Here is a 21,914-nt window from a genome sequence, read left to right as displayed (position 1 = left end):
CACTTCCCTCTTCCTGAAGCTCAGGATCCAGATCTGGGGATAAATTCTATACAGAGCTACCAACTCACAGGCAGTAGCCATTTTTCTCTGGATGTGCAAACAGGAGAAAATGGGGCAAGACATGCAGAGCTGGTATTGGAAAAGCCTCTGGACAGGGAAGAGCAACCAGATTATGATCTACTCCTCACAGCTTCTGATGGAGGTGATCCCATCAGGTCTGGCACAGTACAAATACATATCATTGTTCTTGATGCAAATGACAATGCACCTGTTTTCAGTCAACCTCTTTATGAAGTGAGTGTTAATGAGAATATTCCCAAGGGGTCCACACTTTCTACAGTGAGAGCAACTGATATGGATGAAGGAATCAATGGAGACATAAAATACTCTATCCAAAAAATCACAAAAAAGGACTCCCAAATGTTTCTGTTAAATTCCACAACTGGCGAAATCATACTTATTGGGAATCTTGATTTTGAGGAATCATCCTTGTATGAATTTGAGGTGCAAGCCATGGATGGGGGTGGTCTAAGTGGCAGATCAAAGGTTGTGATATTTGTTACAGACTTGAATGACAATGCACCTGAAATAACAATAACTTTTGAACTCAACTCTGTCCTTGAGAATTCACGAACTGGAACTGTCATTGCCATTTTAAATGTCCAAGACAGAGATTCAGGAGTCAATGGGGAGGTTATGTGCTCAATTCCCAATAGCCTTCCTTTCCAACTAAAGAAAACAATGGACAACTTTTACACTTTAGTGACAGACAGAGCCCTTGACAGGGAACAAGTGGCGACCTATGATATCACTATTACAGCAATTGATAATGGGACTCCAACATTATCAACCTCTGCAATTATTTCACTGCAGCTGTTAGACACAAATGACAACCCCCCACTCTTTGTACAGTCAGCCTACACCTCTTATCTCCTAGAAAATAATCCAAGAGGAGCCTCAGTCTTTTCTCTGAAAGCAAGTGATCCAGACTGGGAAGAGAATTCCAGAATAGTATATTCCATCACTGAAAGTAAGATCAGTACACCCCCTCTCTCCTCATATCTCTCCATTAACTCTGAAACGGGGGTTGTTTATGCCTTGAGCTCCTTTGATTATGAAGAGTTTCAGGAAATTAAGTTCCTAGTCAAGGCCCAGGATGGAGGCTCTCCACCACTCAGCTCCAACGTCTCAGTGACGCTCTTCATCCTGGACCAGAATGACAACGCTCCCCAAATCCTTTACCCTTCCCCTCCCACTGACGGCTCCACAGGGATAGAGCTGGCCCCTCGCTCCTCTGAGCCAGGCTACCTGGTCACTAAGGTGGTGGCCGTGGATGCAGACTCTGGCCAGAATGCCTGGCTCTCCTACCAGCTGATCAAGGCCACTGAGCCAGGGCTCTTCACTCTCGGGCTCCACACGGGAGAGATCAGGACGGCCCGCTTCTTTCTGGAGAAAGATGCCCTCAAGCAAAGCCTGGTGGTTTTAGTCAAGGACAATGGGCAGCCTCCAATGTCGGCATCAGTCACTGTCACTGTGGTCTTGGCTGACAGCATCCCTGACATGCTGACTGATCTGAGCAGTGTCCCAGTATCTGAAGACCCACAGTCAGATCTCACCTTCTACTTGGTGACTGCAGTGGCCTTTGTCTCCTGCTTATTCCTTGCCTTCCTCCTTGTGTTATTGGCACTCAAACTTCGCAGGTGGAAAAATTCTCAGCTGTGTGATAATGGAAGTGTGCATTTTGATGGTGCTCCCATCTCTCAGTTTGTGGGGATTGACGGTGTCCGGGCATTTCTTCAGTCTTATTGCCATGAGGTTTCACTGACTTCAGGCTCTCGGAAAAGTCAGATTCTTTTTCCAATCGGAAGTTGTACCAATACTCTGACACCACAACAGGCTCCTAATAAGCCAGGCCCTTTGTTAGTTATAGGTGATTCTAACACAGTTACGGAGGAGGCAGCAATTCATCAGGTGAGTACAAGACTTTGTCAAGACTTTGGATTCCTTTATTCCATATTCAATATTCTATTATTGCATGACAAAACCTAGAGAAAGCCTGTTTATCCTTTTTATAACAAATATTGAAAGAGATATGGTATTTTGGGGTCCATACATAATGAAGTAATTACTTTATTGTTTCAAATAAATACTGTATTTAAATCTAGGACATATTTTAAATAAATCATCTTAGGATAAGACTACTGGCAACCACCTCTCTCTGTTTCAGCCACTGTGACTATGTTGCTGGCTGACACTATCCCTGCCACCCTTTCAGATCTGAGCAGCACCTTAGCTCCTTCTGATCCTTATCCTACCTGGTTATTGGAATGGGCTTTGTTTCATGTTCTTAACTTTCCTCTTGTGTTATTTGCACTCAAGGTTCACATCTGCAGAAATTCCTAATAACTGTTACTGTCTCATAATAATAATAATAATAATAATAATAATAATAATAATAATAATAATTTATTTATTTATTTATTTATTTATAGATACATACATACATACATACCCCGCCCATCTGGCTGGGTTTTCCCAGCCACTCTGGGCGGCTTCCAATAAAGATTAAAAATCCATGCCTTTCTTCAGTCTGATTTGCTTGTACAAAGCTTACGTGGAGGTCATACAATGTCTAGGGTTGGGCGTTACCAGCTTTTCAATATAGCAATGTATCACCAACCAGACATTGCAATATAGTGATACATTGCAATGTTCAAAAAGCGGAGCGAGGAACGAGCTGCATTAGGTCTAGCCATGTGAGGCACTGAGGTGAAACTGCCTCCGTATATATGGTGAAGGTGCCATATATACCACTAGGTGAAGGTACCTTTGTGCTCTGGCTCTCAAACCTGTCCTGGGCGATGTATCAATACATTGGCCATGCCTAACAATGTCTCTTTATTGAGCATCTGATTTTGCATTTAGGTTTCTTACCTTTTGTGATGGCTCTGTTAGTACTAGTTACAGTTAGGTAGCTGTGTTGGTCCGCCGTAGTCAAAACAAAATAAAAAAAATCCTTCCAGTAGCACCTTAGAGACCAACTAAGTTTGTTATTGGTATGAGCTTTCGTGTGCATGCACACACTTCTTCAGATATTCTGTTAGTACTGTTTTAGTTCTATGGGTGTGGGTGTTATCTGACTAATTTTTCTGGGAGTGAAGGAGTGGTGACATGTGATTAATTAAGGGCCCCCTTTCCTTTCAGATTTTGAACATTGACTGAGGAGGTGGTTTTTAATCTTTTTAAGACTATCAAAACTAGATGGAATAGGGAAGATGCATACCAGCCTCCCATGCAATAGTCCTGCCTTGTTTCATTCCTCTCCAATCCTAAACTCTACTGTAAAACTCTGGCTTTGTCTTTTAAATCTGAGTTGAGGGCGCGGAGGTGCCCACCCAATTGCCGTCTAGCCCACAGCTTTTGCTTTCTTAACGGCCCACTGTTGTTCCTTCGTTCTCTCTTAATGGCTCATCTCCCAGGTGATTTCTTCATAAGGAAGCTCACCTGTCTTACATTTTAACCTGTGTTGGGTCCAGAAATTTAGGGGAGTCTGGCACCCACAAACTCATAACAATATATTTGGCGGGGGGACTGCTGCTTTTTGTTGGCGCCTGTGTCATCTAATTGTACATTAACAGTAGCAGTAGTAACAATGCTGGGGCATGTTCAGCTTCTCTGCTGTTATCTTCAAATCTTACAACTCTTCACAAAATAGTTGCTTCATCTTTCTTTACCTCTGGGCTCTATAAGCCCTATGAAGCATTATTATGTGACCATGCAATGTAGGGACATTTAGACGTTCAATGCCATGAGACCAAAAGATCTTCAGAATAAAACAAGAGTTCTGTAATTAGGGAGATACCAGGGTAATGTGATTTGCCCTTCCCCTTACTATATTTTTGTTGTTGTCTTAGGTGGAGGAGAGATGTTCTAAGAAAAATGTGGCTGTAAAGATGAGAAAGCGTATCCAAATTTGTTTTTGGAAGTTTTATAGACAGTGCCAATGTGCATCAAAACTTTACTTTAGACAACTAGGAAATGTTGGTGGGAGACATTGTGTAGAATAAAGGGTATGATGAAAGTGCATGTACCACCCTCCACAGTGACATGTAGTTCTTCCATATAAGCAGGAAACTTCTTGCATACAAACAGGAAAAACATACGGTCCTTATTTTACCACATTATTATGTGATTTCTAGTCTTCATTTGATCTGCTTCTAATCAAATTGTGTCATCTTCATATTTCACTATGGAAACACATTTACACTTCCAGGTCTTGTTTATTCTTTTATTCAGTCGTTGAGTATATTTATTGCATTTGTAGTCCATCTCAGAACTTTGATGCAAGGGTTGGATGCAAGATTCATTGCTTTCATATAAAACAACAAATATGCATGCATGGATTTGACTGAAATCACAATCATTTGCATCTAAAACATTAGTTGAATGGGCACATATGTTATATAGTTTTCATGTGAATTAAAAACACACAACAACAATAGGAGTGTTAATACAATACTGAGCACACAGGTCAACGTTGCCAGGTTTTAAAGTGACAAACATCTTGTACTATTTGTTTCATCTGTTCAGAAGATAGTTGAGGAGATATCTTAGATTGCAAACTGCCCTAGGCAGTCCCCTGTTTTGCGTCCCATTGATCCAGACCTAAAATATACATATCTACATAATATGCTGCTTTGCACATCATGCTAAGCCATAGTTTGTTTTAAATCATGGCTTTCTCCCGCCGCTGTGGGCACTATGTGCAGCACAAGCAAGCCATAGTAAGACTTGTTGTGTGAAGCCAACATATCTTCTAGATTTGTTATTGTCTTACCACTCATGGCTTCTGTGAAACAAGCAAACCATGATCCATAGAATCATATAATTGTTGAGTTGGAAGGGACCATGAGGGTCATCTAGTCCAACCACCTGCAATGCAGGTTTTTTTGCCCAATGTGGGGCTCAAATCCATGACCCTAAGATTAAGAGTCTTAGGCTCTACTAACTGAGCTATCCCAGATCCATACAACACAACATGCCACAGAATGGCTTCTTTGTGCCATGTGTGCCACCTGCAAGGACATGGGAAAACTGCAGTAGAGCTAGGAGGCATGTTCATTTGTTTTATTTATTTAATTTACAGATTTGTAAACACTGTCCCAGCCTGACGCCATTGAACTGGTATTTTAAAAAAGGAAAGAAAAAAACACAAAGTTTAAGAGACTCCAAAAACAATAGTCAAAAGATTTCTACACTTGTACAATTAATATTGAATAAAACCACTAGGTCACACTTCAGGGGGTGCCTTGTTCAGTTAACTTAAAATAAACTATGGCTTATATTGGTATGCAATCCAAATCAAAATCTCTATTCATTCACATTAACTGGGACTGCATCTCATGCAGTTCTCTGTCTAAACCTCGTAGTGTCACTGTTAGCCAATCTAGATGCAGATCCACAGATACTTCCTATACTGTGATACCTCAAAGCAACTGCACAGATAATGGAAACAGCAGAGCACAAAGGAAGGACAGTCTAGCTGAGAAGCTGAAAATACTACTGGTTTAAATACACTAAGAAAAAGCGAGATTATTCTATCTAACGGGTTTGTCTCTTGTTCTGCTGAGAAACCTGTTCAAAACAAGCTGGAATAGTATTTTATCAGAAAACAGAATGGACAGAAGGCAGAAAGAAGATGGAATGGCACTCAGAAGGCAAGTACTGCTTCTCTTATTTTTGCCTTTCTCCTGCTGGGCTGCCTCAGAACAGATTCGCTATTCTATCCCTGAGGAGATGGCAAAGGGTTCGATTGTGGGGAATCTCGCCAAGGATTTGGGACTGAATGCCAGAGATCTAGGAAGGCGCAATCTGCATGCTGTCTCTGTGAATAAAATGCAGTATTTCAATATCAATGCAGAAAATGGAAACCTCTATGTAAATGATAGGATTGATAGAGAGGAAATATGTGGCACAACTCCACTCTGCCTGGTTAATTTTGAGGTGGTGATTGAAAATCCCTTAAATGTTTTCCATATAACTGTGGAAATTCAGGATATTAATGACAATACGCCACATTTTTTGAAAATTAATATCAACTTAGAGATTGTGGAATCCACTTTGCCAGGCACCAGATTTCTTCTTGGGAAAGCTGAAGATCCTGACATAGGGATGAATTCACTCCAGAATTACCAGCTGAGCTCTAATAAATATTTGACTTTGGATGTTAAGGAGACTTATGATGGAAATAAATTTGCAGATTTAGTGCTGCAGAAACCATTAGATCGAGAGACCGAACAGACCCTTCACTTGATCCTCACAGCGTTGGATGGGGGTGAACCTAGAAAAACTGGGACTGCCCAGATATGGATTAATGTCACAGATGCCAATGACAACCCACCTGTTTTCACTCAAGAGGTGTACAAGGTCAGTTTGAGGGAAAGTGTTGCAGTTGGATCAGTTGTGCTCCAGGTTACAGCTTCTGATAATGATGAAGGTTCAAATGCCCAAATCAGGTATCATTTTAGCAATATACCACTGAATGCCAACAAGAAATTCAGTCTAGATCCTTTGAATGGCTCAATCCTACTTATAGGGCTACTGGATTTTGAAGAAACCAAAGAATACACTTTGACAGTTGCAGCAAAAGATGGGGGTGGGTTAGAGACACATTGTAAAGTTGAAATAAGAGTTATTGATGAGAATGACAATTACCCCGAGGTAACCCTGGTTTCCTTGTTTAGCCCAGTCTCTGAAGATTCTCTGCCTGGTACCTTAATAGCTCTGATCAATTTGAATGACAAAGATAATGGAGATAATGGAAAGGTCACTTGCTATTTACAGGATGATCTGCCCTTCAGAATTCTTCCCTCATCTAACAATTACTACAAGCTCCTGACAGATAGTCTCCTGGACAGAGAAATAGCTCTAGAGTACAATATCTCAGTAACAGCCTCTGACAATGGTACTCCCCCTCTCTCCTCACATAAATCTATCACACTTTTGATTGCTGATATCAATGATAATGCCCCTACCTTTCAGAAGCCATCCTACAACAGCTACGTGCCAGAAAACAATCCTTCAGGTGCCTCCATTTTCACCATCAAAGCTTCTGATCCCGACATGGACCAGAACTCACGGATCACATACTCCATCCTCAGCAGCAACATCGAGGAGCTTCCCATCTCCTCCTATATCTCCATAAATTCTGAGACCGGCACCATCTATGCCCAGAGATCCTTTGACTATGAACAATTCAGAGAGTTCCGGCTGCAAGTGAAGGCCCAAGATGGGGGTTCTCCCCCTCTCAGCAGCAATGTGACCGTCAGGGTGTTTGTTCTCAATAGGAATGATAACAGCCCTCGTATCCTGTCCCCCTCACAAGAAGCCAAGGGCTCAGCCTTGTTTGAGATGGTGCCTCGTTCGGCCGAGGCAGATTATCTTGTCACCAAGGTGGTGGCCGTGGATGCAGATTCTGGACACAACGCCTGGCTCTCCTACCACCTGACTCAGGCCACTGAGCCGGCACTCTTCACGGTTGGTTCTCATACTGGAGAGATCAGGACAGCCAGGGCCTTTGTGGAGAGAGACGCTGTGAAACAGAGACTGGTCATTATGGTGAAGGATAACGGGCAGCCGTCTCTCTCAGCCACCATGACTCTGAACCTGGTGTTTGCTGAGAACTTTCAGGAGGCCCTTCCGGAAATGAAGAGCCAACCCAGCAGCTCGGAGTATCAGTCTGACCTGCAGTTCTACTTAGTGCTGGCCTTAGCTGTGATCTCCTTCTTGTTCCTCTTGACTGTGATTCTGGCCGTTACAATGAAGCTCCGTCAATCAGGGCATCCCAGGTTCCTACAGTGCTTTGGTCCTGTTCCCCATTCCAAGAATGGTGCCATCTTCCCACCCAACTTTGAAGATGGGACTTTGCCCTATTCCTACCAGCTGTGTCTATCTTCTGAGACCAGGAAGAATGAGTTTGCCTTCCTGACACCCAATGTTCAGATTGCAGACAATATTCTTGGCAGTGGGAATCCTGCTGTGCCATTTACAGGCAACCGAGAAAATAATTGTCAAGCTGAGATGAATAAAGATGAAGAGGTAAGAATTGTTATCCAGAATTATTTGTGTAAGCCATGGTGTTTTTCAATGAGCAAAATCCAGACAGAATGCCTCCATACTTTTGTGGAAATTGCCATAGTTTGTCTTCTTTTTACTCAGCATTCACACAATACTGTTACAAAATCAGTAACACCTTTTCCACCTTTTCTTATGGATGGAAGGCTAACAATTCTTTTTTAGAAAAATAGCACAAGCTCCATGGCAATTCTTCTCTCTCTCTCTCCTGTTTTGTGTGTGTGTGTGTGTGTGTGTGTGTGTGTGTGTGTGTGTACAGGGAAATAGAGATGGTAAATTGGCCTTTATTTGTATCAGTTCTCTCCTTTTTAATTGATGTATATAATATTACTTAGAGCAGGAGTCTTTAGTCAGTCTCTCTCTCTCTCTCTCTCTCTCTCTCTCTCTCTCTCTCTCTCACACACACACACACACACAGCTTGTGGTGACCAGCTGAATTATTCTTGTGTCTCTGAAGTGAAGCTTCAGAAATAAAGTGTATGAGTCATGTGTTTTTAAGACTATGATGATAATATCAGTGAGAAGCAATTTGACTGGCAGTAACCAACTCCTCTCTTTGGAAGCATATTTTTGGAATTTTGTTGTGAAACCATCTGGGCCTGGGGCTTTATGTATTTTTTGTTTTTGAGGACAGTCTCTATTTCCACTGGGATGATAGGACTGTCCAATGAACTCTTGTTCGTCTTCTGTTATGGTTTCATGGGCAGTCCTGTCAGGTGGTTCTTGATTCCGGGTTGGGTTGTGGGAAGTGTATAGGTTGGAGTAGAATTCAGCGAATTCTGACTCCAGTCCTATGCACACTTTATCTAAATGTGCCCCAGGCTGTGGTGTGCCTAGATGTCAACATTTCTGTAGGAAGCTAAGGTAAAGGTAAAGGGACCCCTGACCATTAGGTCCAGTGGCAGATGACTCTGGGGTTGCAGTGCTCATCTTGCTTTATTGGCCGAAGGAGCCGGCATACAGCTTCTGGGTCATGTGGCCAGCATGACTAAGCCGCTTCTGGTGAACCAGAGCAGCACACGGAAACGCCGTTTACCTTCCCACCAGAGTGGTACCTATTTATCTACTGGCACTTTTACGTGCTTTCGAACTGCTAGGTTGGCAGGAGCAGGGACCTAGCAATGGGAGCTCATCCCGTCGTGGGGATTCAAACTGCTGACCTTCTGATCAGCAAGCCCTAGGCTCTGTGATTTAACCCAGTGCTACCCATGGAAAGCTAAGGGCTTTCCCAAATATGAGCATTGCTTTTGTGTCTGCATTAATCTTTCCTCTATATAAGGAGCTATTTAAGAGAATTGTAGAATTGTAGAGTTGGAAGGGTCAATTATGAATCCAGCCCAGTGTTCTCAAGCCTGACTAGGAGAGGCTGTCCAAGCTCTGTTACTATCTGATGGCTTTTACATATTATTTGTGTGTGGTGCTGGTTTACTTTTAGGATACATGCAAGCAAAGCAGCTTGTAGAATTCTGCATACTAGGGGTGGGGGGAAATGCCAAGGTGATTATTTTATGAACTAAAAAGTTACTATTTGGATGAACTTTAACTGAACTATTTTGTAAAATTACAAACTTCTTTGGACAGTATGAACTAGAACTACTTCCTTTTAAAAATTAACTGTTGACCCCCCACATAGTATTTGCTTTTTCTAAACATGTAGATTGTCTTGGGGCAGGGTATGATGTCTTGACAATTACTACTTCAATATCGCCCTACAGCACTCCACAGAATTAGATTTCATCCTTGATCCCCCTTTAAAATACTGACAAGTGCAATTTCATAAGCTGAATAGACAATGGTCAGAATGCTAAACTGTGGAGTTCCAAATAGACAAAATTGTTGTAAAGTGGAAAGCTCAGTAAATGGAGTTCCTTATAGACAAACTTGTTGTAAAGTGGAAAGCTCAGTAAATGGATATTTATGAGCTTTTTGAAGACTATGTTCTACTCAGACTACACAAACGGTAAATATTGGTAGTAAGTTAGTCATACTTCAATTTCAAGGCAGATGTCAGATTTGAGCTGCAAATTTCTGTGAAGCGCACTTTATCAGCAAATCCAGGTTTTCTACTCTTAATGTGTAACTATTCTAGGAACATAAAAAAATAAAATTCTAGGCACATTTTTTTACTACACAAATGGTAACATTTCTCAAGGAGATGAGAAAGTTACAGATTTCAATTTGAAAATGCGGTGAATGCTACAATTCTTTTATTCTCCCCATTTATATCCTACCTGATCTTTCTTAAAAAAGTAAAGAAAATGGGGGGAGGAGGTGGGATAAATTCCACATTAAGGGTGTGTGTGGTGGGGGTGTGAGTGAGTGTAGTGTATTGTTGCTGGTTATTTTCTACTACTACTTTTTGGATGCCGGTGAGTTGTGGCCTATCCTACAGATAAAACACATCAACAAATTTGTAAAGCTATGTTATTTACCCAAATATTCCTGAAAATGGATACACATCAATATGTAAATGACAAAACAAATCTCTTCCATGTTATCTGTGACAAAACCTCTTGCAGTTCCACATCTGAGACTCAGAGTGCCGCTGTTGGCCAACATAGTTCTCACAGTGGAGCTGAAAATCCAGTGATTTTCTGCTTCTGCAATGTGATTGTTCAGTCACACAGAGCTGGGAAACAGCAGAACACAGGGACTTCCAAAGTGTTTTGCTGAGAAACAAAAACCACTGCAAAATACAGAAATTCGGCAGCAACCAGTAGCTTTGTTCTATCATCTTTTATTGAGCACTTCTGCATCCAAATGGGAATGTGAAACTCCTCATCAGCTCAGCTGATTACAGAAAACAAGAATAAAGCACATATCCCTGCAGGAGGAATGGAAGATAGGCAGAAGGAAAACAGCAGATCCCTCAGAAGGCAAGTACCTCTCCTCCTATTATTCTCTCTGTGTGGTCAGATTGTCTCAGAGCACATTCATTATTCCATCCCTGAAGAAATGGAAAAGGGATCCATTGTAGGAAACCTAGCCAAAGACCTGAGATTGAATAATGGAGAAATAGGAAATGGCAATCTGCATATCCTTTCCCTAGGTAAAAAACAATATTTCACTCTCAGTGCAGAAAATGGGAATTTGTATGTAAGGGAGAGGATTGATAGAGAGGAATTATGTGGTCAAACTGCAATCTGCTCCATCAATTTTGAAGTGGTGCTTGACAGCCCTATGAATATTTTTCATATAACTGTAGAGATCCAAGACATTAACGATAATGCACCATATTTTGTAAAAGGGGATATAAAGCTGGAGATAAGTGAATCCTCTTTAAAAGGCACCACATTTCTCCTTGGACAAGCTGAAGATCCTGATCTTGGGGTGAATTCTCTCCAGAATTACCACCTTAGCTCAAATCAGTATTTTATTCTGGAAGTGAGAGAAATAGAAGATGGAAAGAAATATGCAGAATTAGTATTGAATAAACAGTTGGATCGGGAAAGTGAAAGCAATTTCCAATTAACCCTAACGGCGCTGGATGGAGGGAAGCCTGCCAAAACTGGAACAGCCAAAATATGGATCACCGTCATTGATGCAAATGACAACCCACCAGTCTTCACTCAAAAAGTATACTCAGTCAAGCTGAAAGAAAATGCCCCCAAAGGGTCTTCAGTGGTCCAGGTGAAAGCCACAGATAGAGATGACGGTTCTTATGCTCACATCAACTATAATTTTAGTAACATCCCTGAAATTGCTCACCAGAAATTCTACTTGGATCCACAAGAAGGGACAATAACACTTAAGGAGGCTCTGGACTTTGAGGAAACAGAAGGATATGTGATGGCAGTAGAAGCAAGAGATGGAGGTGGATTAGTGGCTCACTGTAAAGTTGAAATTTCACTCCTAGATGAGAATGACAATGCCCCAGAAGTGATTCTGGCGTCTTTATCCAGCCCAATCCCTGAAGACTCTGCAGTAGGAACCCTGGTAGCCCTTATCAATGTAAATGATAGAGACTCTGGAGACAATGGGAAGATTGCTTGTGATTTACAACACAATTTGCCATTCAAGATGGTATCAGCCTCCAATAATTATTATAAGCTTCTTACAGACGCCCCCTTGGACAGAGAAAGAACTCCAGAGTACAATATCACAGTCACAGCCACAGACAAAGGCAACCCCCCTCTTTCCACATACAAAACCATCACACTGCAGATCTCTGACATCAATGACAACTGCCCTGCCTTTGAGAAACCCTATTATACTGCCTATGTCCCAGAGAACAATCCTTCAGGCTCCTCCATTTTCAGGGTCAGAGCCTCCGACCCAGATGTGGACCAGAATGCTCAAATCACCTACTCCATTCGCAACAGCATCACTGAGGGGCTGCCTCTCTCATCCTTCCTCTCCATTAATTCTGAGACTGGCACTATCTATGCTCAGCGCTCCTTTGACTATGAGCAAGTCAGGGAGTTTCAAGTGGAGGTGAGGGCCGAAGATGGAGGCTCCCCCCGCCTCAGCAGCAATGCCACCGTGAGACTGTGTATTCTGGATCAGAATGACCAAAGCCCTCAGATTCTTTACCCTTCTCAAGGAGTAGAGGGCTCCTCCTTGTTTGAGATGGTGCCTCGCTCAGCAGAGGAGGGTTATCTGGTGACCAAGGTGGTGGCTGTAGATGCTGACTCTGGACACAACGCTTGGCTCTCCTACTATCTGCTCCAGGCAACAGAACCTGGGCTGTTCTCAATTGGTTCCCATACTGGGGAGATCAGGACCTCACGGGCTTTTCTGGAAAGAGATGCCGTGAAGCAGAAGCTCATCATCTTAGTCAAGGATAATGGGCAGCTACCACTATCTGCTACCGTGAGTCTCAACCTGGTGTTTGCTGAGAACTTCCAGGAGGCACTTCCAGAAATTAGCCACCAGCCCAGTGACTCTGAGTATCAATCGGATCTACAATTCTTCTTGGTGCTGGCCTTAGCTTTGATCTCCTTCTTATTCCTCCTGACAGTGATTCTGGCCATTCTCATGAAGATTCGGCGATCAGGAAACCCCAAATTCCTGCAGTGTTTTGCTCCTGTTCCCCATTCAAACAACACAGTCATTTTCCCACCAAACTATGAAGAAGGAACATTGCCGTATTCCTATCAGCTGTGCTTATCTTCTGAGTCCAGGGTACAGGAGTTCACCTTTCCAACACCCAATCTTCAAACTGCAGGGAATGTTTCATGCAACACTCAGTCTGATGCACCTTTGACTGCCAATGGAGGCAATATCCTAATTTCTGAGATGGATAGAGCTGATATGGTGAGTTGTTTTTTTCAACAGAACATGGTGAACAGATTCTGCATTCCCTGCATATCAATAGAGTACTAATATATTTTAAGCTCACTCATCTCAGAGAGTTTTCTTTTGAGCAGTATTTGCTGCTACACAATTGGTGCAATTTTTTTTTACTGAGATTGAATATTTGAAAGTATATTATAATAATCTGTTTACTCTTTCATCTTCGTATATATACAGGTAATATAGTTTAATTAATTATTTCATTCCCTCTGATTCCCTTTTGGATATTTGTATTCCCTTTACCCTCTTTTCCTAATCTTGATCTTCATGAATTCAGCTGAATGTCCCTATAGAACCAACACAATGCTGCAAATGGTGGGGTCTCTTGGCATATGTAAGGGACGAGGTGTATGCAATTTGTAAGTTTGCAAACTTGCTTCAGAACTTTAGCTGAAATTTTGGAGGTCTTTACTGAATATTTTTTGTGCTTTTAATGTTACAGAGTAACAAGTGGGGTCTGGTTTCAGCGAGCTTTTTCCATAATATCCCATTCCTTCTCCTCCCCTGTTTTATATTTTTCTGCTCCAACAGGCACTGAGCATTGTGTTTCTACTGAGCATGCTTTGCTGTCTTTGGTCAGTTTGGGTTTTGCCTTCTTTTTTTTTTGTACTTCTGTAAAACTGGAGGTTCCCTCGAGACTACTGACCCTCTTGGTCCATCAAGCTCAGTACTGTCCACACTAACTAGCAACAGCTCTCCAGGTCTTCAAACAGAAGACCTTCGCTTTCCTACCTCAAGATTCTGAGGATTGAACTTTGAACCTTTTGAAGGAAAAGCAGATTCTCTACCACTGAGCTATGACCTTTCTGCTTTTTGAACTGGAACATCACTAGTCCTAAGCTCACTCCTTGGCCTGTCATGAATGAATGCATTGTTATAGTCACAGACCATGGCAATGTATTGAGAGTAATGAAAGGAAACTTTTAATATAAGGAAAGGCAAAGTGAATTACCACTTCCATATAAAATCCACATAGCCCAAGTTGACATAGGAAATGGTACAAAACAATAAGGAAATTTAAATAATCTTAAACATAAGACATACCAGTACAACAAAATTAATCATACAAGATTAATAATCTAGAGCATTGGACTATAAATTAAAATCCAGTCAGTCAAATAAGTGTAATTATTCCCTTTTCCAACTAATGTCTTCTTTTGTGCCGTACAGTGGTACCTCAGGTTGAGAACATAATTCGTTCCGGAGGTCTGTTCCTAACCTGAAACTGTTCTTAACCTGAAGCACCACTTTAGCTAATAGGGCATCCTGCTGCCGTGTGCCGCCGCTGCAAGATTTCTGTTCTCATCCTGAAGCAAGGTTCTTAACCCGAAGTAATATTTCTGGGTTAGCAGAGTCTGTAACCTGAAGCGTATGTAACCTGAAGCATCTGTAACCTGAGGTACCACTGTAATTTCTACAGCTGGTATAAATGTGACATGCTTTTTGAAGTTCAGGGGACTCAATCACAGATAAAGACAAAAACCAAAGAATGTTGGGACTGATAGATCTATCTTTGATGAATCAAGAATTATCCCCACTATTTACTCATTTTGGGGTACAAATCCTGGGATTAGTTCAGTATTATTTCTTCCGAAATAGTTGTGCAATAGGTGCAATTCTTGATATGTCCTTTATAGCAAATTTGCTTCCCATAGGATCTACATAATTCTCTGTTTAACATGGTGTAGCATATAGATTTTGTATAATATGTGGAATTGAATAATGTAGATACTATTTAGCTCTACTTGGGTCTAGAGCACTGGATACCACCCATGGTATCTAGTGTTTGAGAAGGGGAAACCTTTGTAGCGCACAGTAAGTGAATCTAATATTGCCCATGAAATAATGCTACGGGGGATCATTAAATCCTGGAAATGATGTCAAGAAGGCACACTGATTTGTTCTTATCCATAAAATATAGGTGGGGGGGGGAACTAATGTGCTCTGGTGTTGGGATGGAGTAGGGAAAGGGGAGGAGGAATGCTGACTGAGGGATACATACCTATCTTTCAAAGATTTGCTTTAGGATAACATTGTAAATGCTAGTTGACTTGAATATCACAAGGAGCCACAATGTCAGACCACAATGTCAGAAGTGACGATACAAGTACTCTTGAACAAAACAGATTATCTTGACCCATTTCAATCTGCTTTCAGGCCTTGGTTATGGGTCTGAATTGACCTTTGTAACTCTGATGGGTGATATTTACTAGGAGAAGTACAGAGGAAGTATGATCCTGTTAACCTTACCTGATTTCTCAGTGGCTTTTGACACAATTACCTTTATATCTTTCTGAACTGACTTAATGGGATGGGTACTGGAGACACTGTTTAACAATGGTTAAACAGAGTTGGTTTCTGAAAACAGCCTTGGGTGATTGTCTTTGAGCCCTCTGGCAGTTGTGCTGGTGGGTGCCACGGGGTACCATTTTGTCTTCAGTGCTGTTTGACATCTATATATGAAGCCTCTGGAGACAGTCATTGAGAAATTTGGGGCAATGCGTCATCAGCATGCTGATGATGCTGAGCTCTACTTCTCTGTAACTTCTGAATCAGAAGCGGTTGTGCAAGCCCTGGACTAGTGCCTAGGCTTAGTGTTCACCTGAATGATGGCCAACAAAACTCTGAATCCTGGCAAGACAGAGGAGCTTTGAGTGGCTGTCCCTGAGGCTGGATAACTAGGGTCCTCCTGAAAGAGCAGGTTCATAGTCTGGGGGTGCTACTATATCAATATTTGTCACTAGAGGCCCAGGTGACCAGAATTCCACAGTCAAGGAATCCTCCTGTCACCTGCTAACACCTTTTCTTTCTCAAAGCCAATGTTGTTTTTTAGGAGGAAGGAAGAAACTAACAAGAATAGGAGAGCAAAAGCTCTGGTTTCTAATCAAACACTAAAAAACCCTATCTGTGTTTGTTTTGTTTTCGTTTGACACACTTTGGTTTATGTTTGTGTTCTATAGGACAGCTGAGATCACTGTCAACTCATAGGTTTATTCTGAATTATTTGGGGGAAATATCCCTTCTAATAAAACTGAAAAAAAGCAAGAGATCTGTGGTTGGGTAAAATTATCTGTTACATTTTGAGATTATATCTTTGGCATCAAAGCAGAAATCATAGATATCAGTGTTTCTATCAGGGAAATGCAAAATAAGATCATTGGTACATCAATGCTGGGATATCAGTGCCGTAGTTCTGGTTTCCATTCTATGAAGCTTATTCAAGTTTCTCTTTTAGTACAAATTATTTCCAGACAAAACAGTGCAACAGTCACTGTAGTAAAACCCCTTAAAGTAAAAGCCGCTGAAGAGGTAATTCAAAAAGAGAAAGGAAAAAAGAAATGCTGGAGCATAAATTGTGGAAGCAGATCCTTGTATGCCAGGAAAATCGCACTTGGAGAAACACAGAATCATATCAGAGGAGATTCCCACCCCAGTGCCAAGCCCTGCAGGAAAGAGAGAATCCCCAATATATGACTGTCCAGGCTCTGCTTGAATAACTGCAGCAAAGCAGCTCCATTGCTGAACAGCTCTTAGCACTGGGATGTTTCTCCTTCACATTCCAAAATCTAATACCCAAACTGCTGTTCTATTTTCAACTACAGTAAATGAGAACAAAAGCCCTTGTAGTTCTCCATCTGAGCCTCAGGGTGTCACTGTTGACCAGTGTGGCAGCCAGACTGATAAGAGAAAAGTGTTTCCTAAGGAGCAACTGTTTAATCATTGCTGTGTAAGTTGGACAAGCAGCACATCACAAAGACAGAGCAATCCTGCTAGAAAGGAAAAGAAAATTCAGCTACTTTCTATAAAGATTAAGAAGAAAGGCAGCTTATTTTTCCTTATGGTGATCCTGCACCTTGATGGGCCTTTGATCTGATTTGCAAAAGGAAGCAGCTAATTTGTTGTAAAGCCAGATGGACAGAAGACACGACGACAATGGCAGAGCACTCAGAAGGCAAGTACTGCTTCTCTTACTTTTGTCGCCTTCCTGCTGGGCTGCCTCAGAGCAGATTCGTTATTCTATCCCTGAAGAGATGGCAAAGGGTTCGATTGTGGGGAATCTGGCCAAGGATTTGGGACTGAATACAAGAGATCTTGCAAAGCGCAATCTGCATGCTGTCTTTGTGAACAAAATGCAGTTTTTCAGTATTAATGCAGAGAATGGAAACCTCTATGTAAGTGACAGAATAGATAGGGAGCAGCTATGTGACATAACTCCCATTTGCGTAGTAAATTTTGAAGTGGTAGTTGAAAATCCCCTCAATATCTTCCATTTAACTATAGCAATTCAGGACATTAATGATAATGCACCACTGTTTCCCAATGGCAACATCAACTTGGAGACAAGTGAACTTACTGTACCAGGCGCACGATTTCTCCTTGGGAAAGCTGAAGATCCTGACATTGGGATGAATTCCCTCCAGAATTACCAGTTGAGCACCAATCGGTACTTCACTTTGGAAGTTAGAGAAATGGAAGATGGAAGTAAAAATGCAGAACTGGTGTTGCAGAAATCTTTGGATCGGGAAAGTGAGCACGCTCTTCACTTGTCCCTTACAGCCTTGGATGGGGGGGAACCCAGAAAAACGGGGACTGCCCAGATATGGATTAATGTCACAGATGCCAATGACAACCCACCAGTCTTCACTCAAGAGGTGTACAAGGTCAGTGTGCATGAAGAAGCTCCTGTTGGGTCCTTTGTGCTCCAAGTTGTAGCCTCTGACAAAGATGATGGTTTAAACGCCCAGATCAGATATGAATTCAGCAACATTCCAGTGAATGGACAAAAGAAATTTGGCCTGGATCCAGTTGATGGCATAATCTCCCTTCTGCAGATGTTGGATTTTGAGGAAACAAGAAGATATACTATGACAGCAGCAGCAAAGGATGGAGGTGGATTGGTGACACACTGCAACATTGAAATAAATGTTCTTGATGGGAATGATAATGCCCCAGAAGTGACGTTAGCCTCCATGTTCAGCCCAGTTCCTGAGGATTCTCTGCCAGGAACTGTCATTGCTCTGATCAATGTAAATGACAAAGATAGTGGTGATAATGGAAAGGTTACTTGCTACTTACAAGATGGTTTACCCTTCAAAATTCTTCCCTCATCTAATAATTACTTCAAACTCCAGACAGACAGTCCATTGGACAGAGAAATAGTTCCTGCATATAATATTACAATCACAGCCACTGACAGAGGAACTCCGCCTCTTTCCACACACAAAACAATCTCTCTCCAGATCTCAGATATCAATGATAATGCCCCTACCTTTCAGAAGCCATCCTACAACATCTATGTGCCAGAAAACAATCCTTCAGGTGCCTCCATTTTCACCATCAAAGCCTCTGATCCCGACATGGACCAGAACTCACGGATCACATACTCCATACTCAACAGCAACATCGAGGAGCTTCCCATCTCCTCCTATATCTCCATTAATTCAGAGACCGGCACCATCTATGCCCAGAGATCCTTTGACTATGAACAATTCAGAGAGTTTCGGGTGCAAGTGAAGGCCCAAGATGGGGGTTCTCCCCCTCTCAGCAGCAATGTGAGCGTCAGGGTGTTTGTTCTTGACAGGAATGATAACAGCCCTCGTATCCTGTCCCCCTCACAAGAAGCCAAGGGCTCAGCCTTGTTTGAGATGGTGCCTCGTTCGGCCGAGGCAGATTATCTTGTCACCAAGGTGGTGGCCGTGGATGCAGATTCTGGACACAACGCCTGGCTCTCCTACCACCTGACTCAGGCCACTGAGCCGGCACTCTTCACGGTTGGTTCTCATACTGGAGAGATCAGGACAGCCAGGGCCTTTGTGGAGAAAGATGCTGTGAAACAGAGACTGGTCATTATGGTGAAGGATAACGGGCAGCCGTCTCTCTCGGCCACCATGACTCTGAACCTGGTGTTTGCTGAGAACTTTCAGGAGGCCCTTCCGGAAATGAAGAGCCAAGCCAACAGCTCGGAGTATCAGTCTGACCTGCAGTTCTACTTGGTGCTGGCCTTAGCTGTGATCTCCTTCTTGTTCCTCTTGACTGTGATTCTGGCCGTTACAATGAAGCTCCGTCAATCAGGGCATCCCAGGTTCCTACAGTGCTTTGGCCCTGTTCCCCATTCCAAGAATGGTGCCATCTTCCCACCCAACTTTGAAGATGGGACTTTGCCCTATTCCTACCAGCTGTGTCTGTCTTCTGAGACCAGGAAGAATGAGTTTGCCTTCCTGACACCCAGTGTTCAGATGGTAGACAATATTATTGGCAGTGAAAAACCTGCTGCGCCATTTACAGGCAACAGTGGAAACGATTTTCTGTCTGAAAAGGCTAAGGATGAAGAGGTAAGCTTTATGGTTAGGAATACTTTGTATTGCACCTTTGATACTCTTCCCCACATTTCTGCAGAATTTTTTATTCTATTTTTAGCAGTTATGGAATAAGAGGAGATTGGTAAGTGGAGAGTAGGAATAAAGTGACGATTCTCCTTATGGAAAGATGTAGAAGGCATGATCCTCCAAGAATCAGTATTGAGCTTTTAAACTTGTTCATAAATGATCTAAAATTAGGAGCGAGCCATGATGTAGCCAAGTTTGCTAATCCCAAATAGTTCAGAGTGGTTAAAACAAGAAGGGGTTGCAAAGAGCTCGCAAAGGATCTCTCCAAACCATGCCGAGTGAATGGGCAGTAAAATGGCAAATGCAATTTAATGTGAACAAGTGTAAAGTGGGCTAAAAGAACTGTTGTTTCATTTATATGCTTATGGGGATTAAACAGGAATGAGATCTTGGGGTCATAGCAAACAGTTTGATGAAGATGTTGACATAGCATGAGACAGCTGTGGAAAAAAAGAAAATAAATTTTGGAATACTGTGTATAGTTCTGGTCAACTTACCTAAAAACAGGTAAGGTGGAGCTGGAAAATATGAACCCAAATTGGCAAGGGGATGGAGCCATTCACCCTTTTAGTTTACTTAGATACAGCTTACAGAAAAGGCAAGTAAGTGAAGACACGGTATTGGTGTATATAATTATGCGTTGTATGGAAAGTGTGGATGGATAAGTGCCCCCTTCCCCACATAACACTAAAACTAAGACACATCCAATGAAACTGAATGTTGGAAGATTCAGGACAGACAGCAGAAAATACTTCTTCACACAGCACTGAGTTAAACTGTGGAGTTTGTTCCCATGAGAGGTAGTGATGCCCACTAACCTGGTTTTAAAAGAGAAATGGACACATTCATGTACAACATTATTTCATGGCCTGCTAGCAATGGTGTCTAGGTTCTATCTCCATAGTTAGAGATAGTATGTCTCTGAATACCAGTTGTGGGGAATCAGAAGTGAGGAGAGTGCTGTTGCACTCAGGCCCCACTTTTGGGCTTCCTGTAGGCAACCAGTTGACTGCAAGGAAAATAATATTCTGAGCTAAATAGGACACTGGCCTGATCCAACATGCTCTTTTTATATTTTTATGTTAATCATGTGCTTCTAATTTATTCTATCTACAGAAGTTCTGTTAGCAAATGAAGAGACTGTGGATTTGTCTGAATTTTATGTCATAGCTATGTTTTGTGTAGATGTCAAGTTACTGAGGCTAATAGTTTGGGGCTGAATTCAGCCAAGGAGGTGTGCCAAATGCAGGAGGTCTGAAATGAATGTGCACACACAGAAATGTTGAGGATGGCACTTGTGTGTGCACCTGCACACACAAGCATGCACATTTATCGTCCCAAACACCTGTGATTTTGGTGAAGACTAGGAGCTGTTCCAAAATAGTTACTTTTGTGTTTAATCTTTCTTCCAGTGTAGAAGTAGCTGCATTATATTGCTCAGCTCTCTATCCTGAGAAAGCTTTTAAATGAAGGTCCCATTCACTGAATGAAGCAATATGCGCATGCACTGTAAAGGTTCTACTTCTGAAGAAGACACACACACTTGAACTATGTCACCATATTGTTCAGAATTTCATCAAAAGAATACAATACTGATCTGGAAGTTCAGAAAATAAACACGGATCTTCTAGTCCTCCTCTGAGTGTACCAATTTACAATGCAAGGGATTAAAACATATATTGCATGCTTTCCTCTTCTACTCATAATAATGTGTTCACATTGGAGCCAAATCTTCTAGACTACATTTTCCTTCTCTCTACATCATGGGAAGAGTATAGTAAGTGATTTTATGAGACATGTAGGTAGCCATAGCAGTGCTAGATGATGCCTTGTCAAGTGCTGCTTTAGTATTCCACAACGTAATCTAGCATTCCACTGTTTAGCATTCTAACCGTGATATTTTATTGATGTGACTCTTACCTTTGTACAATAGACCACATTTCAACCATGCAAAATTCAGAGGTTTTAATATCTCCACTTCTATAGATCTTTGACTCCTCCAGCCAGGCAAGCAGCAATATCCTAGTTCAAGGACACATTGCAGCCAGTAAGGCTCCTGAAGAGGGCAATGAAAAAGGCCAGTGAGGGGTTGAGGGGTGT

At 42.0% G+C, this 21,914-nt stretch overlaps 1 protein-coding gene and 2 pseudogenes across 3 annotated transcripts; all 3 read left to right on the top strand.

Moving 5' to 3' along the window:
* The first annotated feature begins 5,501 nt into the window (after nucleotides 1–5,501).
* Nucleotides 5,502–10,969, top strand: LOC309373510 (protocadherin gamma-B5-like). Its single transcript, XM_081917785.1, has 2 exons — nucleotides 5,502–8,097; nucleotides 10,653–10,969. Exons 1-2 carry the CDS (start codon nucleotides 5,677–5,679, stop codon nucleotides 10,662–10,664), a joined length of 2,433 nt encoding a protein of 810 aa, XP_081773911.1. The 5' UTR covers nucleotides 5,502–5,676; the 3' UTR covers nucleotides 10,665–10,969.
* Nucleotides 10,970–11,088: 119 nt separating this feature from the next.
* Nucleotides 11,089–13,458, top strand: LOC309374827 (protocadherin gamma-B5 pseudogene; annotated as a pseudogene). The gene has a single exon. The product of its transcript is annotated as a protocadherin gamma-B5 pseudogene (transcript).
* A 3,928-nt stretch (nucleotides 13,459–17,386) lies between these two features.
* Nucleotides 17,387–20,006, top strand: LOC309373514 (protocadherin gamma-B2 pseudogene; annotated as a pseudogene). Its single transcript has one exon. The product of its transcript is annotated as a protocadherin gamma-B2 pseudogene (transcript).
* The last annotated feature ends 1,908 nt before the right edge of the window (nucleotides 20,007–21,914 follow it).

The sequence above is a fragment of the Podarcis melisellensis genome, assembly GCF_964234715.1.
Source record: "Podarcis melisellensis genome assembly, chromosome: 7".
In the NCBI taxonomy this organism is placed as follows: domain Eukaryota; kingdom Metazoa; phylum Chordata; class Lepidosauria; order Squamata; family Lacertidae; genus Podarcis; species Podarcis melisellensis.
This window is presented reverse-complemented; position numbering and strand designations above follow the sequence as displayed.

Coding starts and splice junctions, on each gene's coding strand:
- LOC309373510 (XM_081917785.1), top strand. CDS start 5,677: ATGGACAGAAGGCAGAAAGAAGATGGAATGGCACTCAGAAGGCAAGTA.